The sequence below is a fragment of the Sinocyclocheilus grahami genome, unplaced genomic scaffold (genome assembly GCF_001515645.1).
Source record: "Sinocyclocheilus grahami isolate Dianchi unplaced genomic scaffold, SAMN03320097.WGS_v1.1 scaffold646.1, whole genome shotgun sequence".
Taxonomy (NCBI): domain Eukaryota; kingdom Metazoa; phylum Chordata; class Actinopteri; order Cypriniformes; family Cyprinidae; genus Sinocyclocheilus; species Sinocyclocheilus grahami.
In genome coordinates, this window is record NW_015505825.1 from 1,974,831 (window position 1) to 1,983,641 (window position 8,811).

Genomic DNA, 8,811 nt, shown 5'->3' on the forward strand with positions numbered 1-8,811 from the left:
AACGTCATACTGTCAACAGCCTTACCTATTTTAATGAGCAACAGAAAATAACATACCCGCTCATACTTGTGCCGCATTGCAATGCACTTAGTCAGAAGAGTACTCATTCTTAAAGGGGCCACATCTCTATTTCACTCGTTACCTTGGTTCAGCGATAGTGAAGAGTTTATTATAAAAGTCATGTTTAGTGATAGTTTAAAGATAATTAATCATTAATTCGAATAAAATATAAATATACTACTAATAATAAATAATTTCCCATCAGTAGCCCATGTACAATGTAGCTAATATTAGGACACTCTTAAACTGGAATTTACTATTTGTGTATTCAGTTGGGCTTACAGCAATTATAGTACTTTCATGGAGTGTAGCAGCAGTATCATAGAATTCAGATCACGTTATTAGCGAATTGTTAATTGCAGTATAAATAGCAAATCAGTCAAATTATTAGTTGTTTATAGCAGCGACAGCAGGAAGTATCTGGTTGCAACTTTCAGTGATAACACATGGGGTAAGTAACTCTTTTAAACTGAAATAGGCTTTTATAACTTAGTTTATTTATCAGGGCGTACAAAGATTTTGTGAACTCTTCAAAGCGAAATAAGCATTATTTGTTTGCGTTTCATTGTTTAATAAAGACGCTAATAGTAATTCTAAGTACTTTCGTGCAGCTGTAGCAGCAGTATGGATAGCTATTCAGATCGCAATTTTTAGCAAATTTAATAGCAGCAGAATGGCATGGCAAATTCAGATGCATGTTATAAATAATATTAGCAGCAGTCTGCATATCAACCAATTATTATTGTTAATATAGCAAGGGCAGCAGAAAGTACTTTAGTTACATGAAATTTCAGCGATAATGCATGTATTAGCTACAGCAGATTGCGTTATTGGCTAATTATTAATAGCAGTATGCATAGCAAATCAAATTATGCATTTAGTAGCGGCAGCAGTAGGTAGACTGTAGTTTACATTTACATTCTTATTACATACATTTACTTTTATCCAAAGCGACTTACAATTGCTGAAGTTTCAGTGACTTAAAATGGATGGTATGTGAACTCTTCAAGCGAATAGGCATCATTTGCAGTACCTACATAAGTACCTTTGTGCAGCTGTAGGAGCAGTATGCAAAGTATTCAGGTCGCATGTAGCTAATTTAATAGCAGCAGCATGCATAGTAATTTCATATACAATGTTAGAAATAATATTAGCAGCAGGAAGTCAAATTATTGTTGCTAATATAGCAGCGGTAGCAGAAAGTACTTTAGTTGCTTGAAATTTCAGTGATAGCGCATGGGCTAAGTAACTCTTTAAAGTGAAATAGGCATTTTATTTATTTGCTTCTTTAACAGGGCTTACAGTAGATTTTGCGAACTCTTCAAAGCAAAATAGGCATTATTTGATTGCGTTTGCTTGTTAATAAATACACTTATAGCAATTCTAAGTACTTTTGTGCAGCTATAGCAGCATTATGCATTGCATAGCTATTCAGATCACTAGTTTAGTGAATTTTAATAGCAGCAGCACGCATGGCAAAATTCAGATGCAATGTTAGAAATATTAGCAGCATTCTGCATGGCAATCCAATTATCATTGTTGCTAATATAGCAGCGGCAGCATAAAGTACATTTAGTTGCATTAAATTTCAGTGATAAGATAACGCTTGTATGGTAGTGAACTTTTTAGGTGAACTAGGCATTTTATTACTGTTACGGGGCAAACAAGACGTGAGGCGTGCGGATCCATGTGCAAAGCTTTATTCTGAAACATAGTCAAAACAGGTAAGGGTCGGACAATGGCAAACAGGTATATAGAGGGCAAGACTGAAGAGTAATCCAAAACACAAGCAATGGTCCAAGCAAGGAATAAACAGTATCCGAACAGGGCGAGACGAGAAGGGTAATCCAAGACAGGCTATATACTTCAGGGCAGGCAGAGATCATACAGAAACGAGATATACAGTCTAGGATCAAAACACGAAATTACTAAGGAAATAAACAGGATAAACTAGACTTAGACTGAGAACTAGAAACTCAAGCTAGGACCGGGAACTGGCTCCATAAAGTAGCTACACAAAACAGCATCGATGCTAAAACAATACTCGGCAGCTTGAAAGGGATCTGAGTGAGTGTTATATAGTGAATGTGTGATTGGTTACAGTTGTGTGCAATTAGTGCAATGGATGGTGGGATATGTAGTCCGGGATGACATGCAACAGTTTGTGTAGTGCGAGAGTCAATGTAATGGAAGAGTGACCTCTGGTGGTGATCGAACGGAAGTCCATGGACAGGATTTGTGACAATTACTTTGCTATTCAGTTCAACAGGGTTTATAGAACTCTTCAAAGCGAAATAGGCATTATTTGGTTGTTTGGTTATTTAATAAATGGGCAGTGGCAATTCTAAGTACTTTTGTGCAGCAGTATACATAGTTATTCAGATAGGTTGAATGTGTGCACAGTGTTAGCAAATTTTATAGCATGAATAGCAAATTCAGATGCAAGGTTAGAAATAATATTAGAAGCAGCATGCATAGCAAGTCATTATTATGGCTAAACATGTACTTCAACTCAGTACTGAAATGTTAGTGAATATTATCAATCGCAGCAGTAGCAGAAGTTGTGTTGCGTTGGCTGTATCGCACTGCATACATTGCAGACCGCTTTACTTATCGTTACGGGTCTATTGATTTGGTCATATTGTGGCGCTCGTGTCTGGCGTAGACACAATGTTAGTGTAAAATAGGCATTCACCTAGCTACTCGTATGCCTAATTAATGGAGCTCTCGGCAGTTCAGTCTCTTGTGCAGTAGCAGCAGCTTGCTTAGGCATTCAGTCATCGAGATCTTTCTCAGCAGGAGCATGCACAGCATTTCTATGTTGCAAATTTTAATTTAGACAATTAATATAAAAGCAGACAACTGCATTTAAATAAAGTCACTGTAGTGTCTTGCTCAAGACCATCTTGGAATGAGCCATGCATTTAGCAATGATGTGTTCATACAATGCAAACATTATTGTTCTAATATGCAATATAAATATAAAATTGTAATTTTTTATTTAAATTATCAAAATAAATGAGCAGCTGCTTTTGAAGCAGAATTATTCCTGGGAATATGACACCACAACAACAGGGTGTAAAGTAATTTATTCTTTCGCCAAATGTTTTGTTAGCTTATTAATAAGTTAAAGGTAAGTATTTCCACTGCAGTAATGTTGATGAACGTTAATGGAGGGAAAAAAAATTGACAACTCTTGAATGACAAATTTAAAACTATTTGCTCAGGCCACCCGAGCCTGAGCCAGGTGGTTGCTGGGGGTAACGTCATTTATCAGCCTACAGTGTGATTCCTGTTTGTTAACGACACGCAGTGCGCGTTTCTACCTAGGTAAGTTTGAGCTAACATTGTTAAGCCACTAGTTAATTTATCTGGGCTCCATTAGCCCAGAAACACATTTAACTCAGGTCACTAGTTTAAGCTATCTGGTCAACCGATCAGGTACACACAGCAATAGTTCAATAGTTCAGCAGTAGTTAAGCCAATCGGCAAAGCCAGCCAAGGCTCACATAGATAGCAAACACACGGTCTCACAGCTCTCCGGAGCAGCAGCAGTACATATGTCTTGGCAATAGATCTGCTTGGGGTTTTATCTTTTATATTCCTTCTGCCTTATAATTAACTTAAATGATTTCAGCAAATGGCTGCAATATAACAAAGAGTGAAAAATTTAAGGGGGTCTGAATACTTTCCGTACCCACTGTATATATGTACACAAATACTGTGTAATTGTGAATACAATTTCTCATATCGTGCTCATATGTTCCCCCCACCACCACCTATACATCAACAAATTCACAAACATTATAAAGAATTTACAGCCATGACTGAAGAGGAGCAAATACAGATAATATTAGGAGAGAGACAGACAGCAGCACTGGCTGCGAGATGCACATATGTGGATGTGCTACAGCCTGAGAGACAGCAGGTGAATGTGTGTAATATGTGTATTATGTCTTACCTCAATGTGTTTCCCTACTGTCTACCACAGTGACCCTCAGCCTGTGTGTATTTATATGTTAAACACTGTAGTATAAAATGTTTACTAATTTGTTACATTGTTTATGTATTTAAAATTTGCATTATGTTATAATGCACATACATTTCCAAGCTTTGGCAATATTGTATTGTTTACAGTTATGCCAATAAACCAATTTTGGAGAGAGAGAGATAGAAAGAAAGAGAGGGAGGGTGCGTTCCATTCAGAAATCATCACCCTATTCTTTTCGACTTTACCATCCGCTGTAAGAACTTTGGTGCGCTGAAGTGTGGTGGTCAAAAATGGTCATTTGAAACTCATTTATTAAAGAAATAACCCCAAGAAGCAGTGGTTTAGAGTGATTTTAGAACAGCTAAGGATAGGGGTGTGCGATTATATCTCATCTGCGATAATATCATAATTTTTGCCTATTAGAATGCAGTTTGAATGCCCCCATAATTCATAAAAGCAAAAAAAATCCCTATGTGGCATTTTTTAAATAAGATATAATATATGAATATCAGCACGTGAGTGTGCTCACAAATAATAGGCTATTGATTTTATACAACATTTCAACAAACAAGAAGTTAATATTGAGTGAGTTACATTTTAGACACAATATTTTCCCCTGTTTTGTCAATGAAAACAGTTCCAAACAAAGCCAGAGCAAGACGTTTGTGTGTCTTAGAGCAACACTGCGGTGTTTTGCTCCTGAATGAATCAGTCTTTGAACAAATCGAGTGAGCCAATGATCCATTCATAAACACAGACTGCATATGAAATCGCATACTTCCCAACTATAGAGTAGTCTGTGACAAAATCAGTATATCCAGATTCACATTACTCATAAAAGAATAGGCAAAAGTCCTCAGATGACCTACTTCTTAAGGCAAGATTCTGAAGTGTGCATGATGGACACTTAACTATCCCACAAGGCCACGGGAGAGAATTTATGAATGGCAGTGATGCAACGCAACTGATGCTGGCTGGCCATGTGACAATGACAACATGGTGAATATATTACATTCATAATACACACATTCATACTATATAGAACATACTCTTTTTGCGGTAATCTTTTTACGTAATTACTTATTACACACAGTGTCTGTGTGTGTGTGAGAGAGAGAGAGAAAAAGAGAGAGAGAGAGATTGCTAAATGCATGGCTCGTTCCAAGATGGCCTAATGCGCATTGAGAAAAGAGCCATCAAATTTTGGAAACACCTAAAAATGAGTGACCCCAACTCTTACCATTTTAAAGCCCTTAAAAACCATGAATCCTGCATCCAGCTGCTCTCCGCCTTCATTCTCTTGCTCAGGATTCACTGACTGTCTGCAGGGGTACCTAACAATATATTTGTTTTATTGATTTTATTTTTACCATGTACTATGAGTCCAATTATAAATGCAATCTACCGCTACTTGTTGCTTAGTCGTAGCATTTTTTTATTTGAAATTAAAACAAAATTGAAAGTTGCATTTAAAATGGAAAGATTCCATGTATTCAACAATAAGTGTTGTGAGAGATAAAAGGAAAACAAATTCTATGTTAATATGTGAAAGCGTCATTACTAAATTATAAAACGAGTTGTTGTAGTGTTGCTGTGATTTGTGTAGGTCAGTGTAAGATGGCCATTCATGTGGACGGCCTGCTGGCCATCGTTATCTTCTACGTGTTGATCTTAATGGTGGGAATCTGGGCGGCGTGGAAGAACAAGAGCTCCGGCATCTCGCAGGGAACTGACCGCAGCGAGTCCATCATGGTCGGCGGCCGAGACATCGGTCTGTTCGTGGGTGGATTCACCATGACCGGTGACTTTCTCTTCTCACTCTCATTACACACGTTTCTGCCAAGTTCATTACCGCAGAGCGAAATTAAGTCCTTTTGTGAGATGCACATATGAAAGCTGTTTATTGTTGACAGTAAAAATTAGTGTATTATAAACTTTTATTTAATTACGACATGCATGATGGCTGATAAGAAGGATATTTCCTGAACGAATTACTTGTTTTGAAGCGAGTAAAACTTCTACAAATTTAAAGGTTTTTGTCTCTCTTTTTTTGTCCAGGGGGTGGCCAGGGGCCGTGGCCACCACTGACCTAAGCTTGGCCACCCCACTCACAACTGCAGTTTTTGTCGCTTTTTTTCTTGACAAGAAGTGTATTTATTAAGTGTATTTATTAAGACGCGCAACCGCCGTATCTCTTTACGACCTCATCAAGCGGGAGACTTTCAGACGCGCACTTCAGCCTCAGCGCCAGGCGCAAGTCAAACGAGCGCGGAGAAGGTACAGGAGCCAAATGAGCTTCAGTAGAACAACAGTGAACTGGGTCTGATCAGATGTTGTTATATGTCAGTAAAACAAACTTTCCTGTCCTGTCAGATGTTTTACCATGCTTACGGAGACGCGCAACCGCCGTATCTCTTTACGACCTCATCAAGCGGGAGACTTTCAGACGCGCACTTCAGCCTCAGCGCCAGGCGCAAGTCAAACGAGCGCGGAGAAGGTACAGGAGCCAAATGAGCTTCAGTAGAACAACAGTGAACTGCGTCTGATGAGATGTTGTTAGACTATGTCAGTAAAACAAACTTCCCTGTTCTGTCAGCCGTACTGTGCTCAGGCCGCACAGTCTTCAGTATGAGGCGCACGCTCAATATCGCCTCGTCATAAATAAAGCACACACAAAAAACTATGAGCATACAATGTAGTTCTGTCGTCAGTTAAGTCATGAAATTACCAAAAAGAGGATTAAAGTTGCAAACTGTGCATGCATGTAGGCTATATATGCATCACATTAAAGAAGTCTCTCAAATGCAAATAAAATATAGCCTATTCTGCAACTGGAGATCACAATATAAGGCGCAAGTTGATAGGCTATGTATTTTTTTTTTGTAATTTAATGCACAAGTAAAAGTGAGCACAGTGCACTTATACAAAAACATATACTTTTTTTTCTCGTTAATTTGTGAAGTACAAACGAAAATGAAACCATTTAAATTTTAAATGAATAAAATAGCTCATTTTACATTCTGGCATGTATGTGTTGTTGACTTTTCCACTCTCTTATATATCACTATCTGCATGTCTCATCCATGAGTATGCAATGATGGAGAACAAGCTTTAGGGGGTTTTAAGAACCAGAACCAAGCTGACTGAGCAATAAAGCTATAGTGAGCCCTTTTATTAAAATACCTGGAGGTGAGGAATAATACAAAAATTGTCATATTCACTCAGTATTACTTGACCTAATTCCCAAATATCTCAACTACAATTAAGTAGAAATTAATTGTATTCAGTTGTGTTATAGGTACTAAAACAGTCCAGCACTTTACAATGAAACATTTTTATATTGAAATAATGAATATTTCTGTGCCACCCCAGACTGGTTGCTGGCCCCTCCCTGGCCACTTGTTACGGGGCCGATGAGACGTGCGGATCCATAAGCAAAGCTTTATTCATAGACATGGTCATACACAGGCAGGGTCGAGCATCAGCAAACAGATATGTATAAGACAAGACAAAGAGTATTCTTAGGGCTGGCGTGGGTCATCGATCGGCAAACAGAACCCAGAGTGCTTGACAAGAGGGGTAATCCAGAAACATGAGCAATAGTCCAGACAAGGTACAAACAGAGTCCGAGTGGCGAGACAAGGGTTAACCCAAGATACACAGGCAGGAATAAGGAAACAGGAAACACAAAATGACTCGACTAAACTAGAACTAGAAACTAGGCTCGGTAAAGCAGCTAACACTAGGAGAGTGATAAACGCAGAACAATACTAGAAATTAAACAGAAACACAGAATGGCTCAGTAAAGCAGCTAACACTAGGAGAGTGATAAATGCAGAACAATACCTGGCGACTTGAGCAGGATCTGAGTGGGTGTTATATAATGTGTGTAATGGCTTTCAGGTGAGTGTGTGATTGGTTACAGCTGTGTGCAATCAGTGCAATGGATGATGGGAAATGTAGTCCGGAGTGACATGTAACAGTCTGTGTGGTGTGAGAGTCAATATGATGAAGAGGCGACCTCTTGTGGCAGTCGGATGGAAGTCTATGGACAGAATTCATGACACCAGTCACTCCTCTCTTCATTCTCTGCTAATGTCTCCACTGCTATAAGGACATACTATCACAACAAAATTAACAATTCGCCTAACTCTCGCATGCTCTTTAAAACATTTTCCTCCCTCCTTTGTCCTCCTCCTCCCCCACCTTCATCAACTCTAAGAGCTGACGACTTTGCCACATTCTTCATTAATACAATTATAAACCTCAATGCACAATTTGCCACAGCACAAACATACACTCGTTTTCATCCTTTTCTCCACCCTCTGAGGCAGAAGTCTCTAAACTCATCCTTTCCAATCATCCTACTACTTGTCCTCTTGATCCTATTCCATCTCATCTCCTTCAAGCCATTTCTCCTGCCGTTGTACCTGCATTCACTCACATCGTTAACACATCCCTTCACACTGGTGTTTTTCCCTCAACATTTAAACAGGCTGGTATAACCCCACTTCTTAAGAAACCCACTCTTAACCCAACTCTTTTAGAGAACTACAGACCGGTTTCCTCTTCTCCCTTTCATTGCAAAAACACTTGAACAAGTTGTGTTCAACCAAGTCTCTCAGCCTTTCTCACACAGAACAACCTCCTGGACAGCAACCAATCTGGCTTCAGAAGTGGACATTCGACCGAGACTGCCTTGCTTTCAGTTGTTGAAGCCCTAAGACTGGCAAGAGCGGCTTCCAAATCTTCTATACTTA

The 8,811-nt window shown here is 38.8% G+C and overlaps 1 protein-coding gene across 1 annotated transcript in view; it reads left to right on the forward strand.

Annotated features, from left to right (window-relative positions):
• The first annotated feature begins 5,668 nt into the window (after positions 1-5,668).
• Positions 5,669-8,811, forward strand: part of LOC107558462 (high-affinity choline transporter 1-like) — a 15,657-nt gene continuing 12,514 nt past the window's right edge. The window contains 1 exon segment of the mRNA XM_016242126.1: positions 5,669-5,852. Within this exon segment, the coding sequence (XP_016097612.1) occupies positions 5,669-5,852 (184 nt within the window).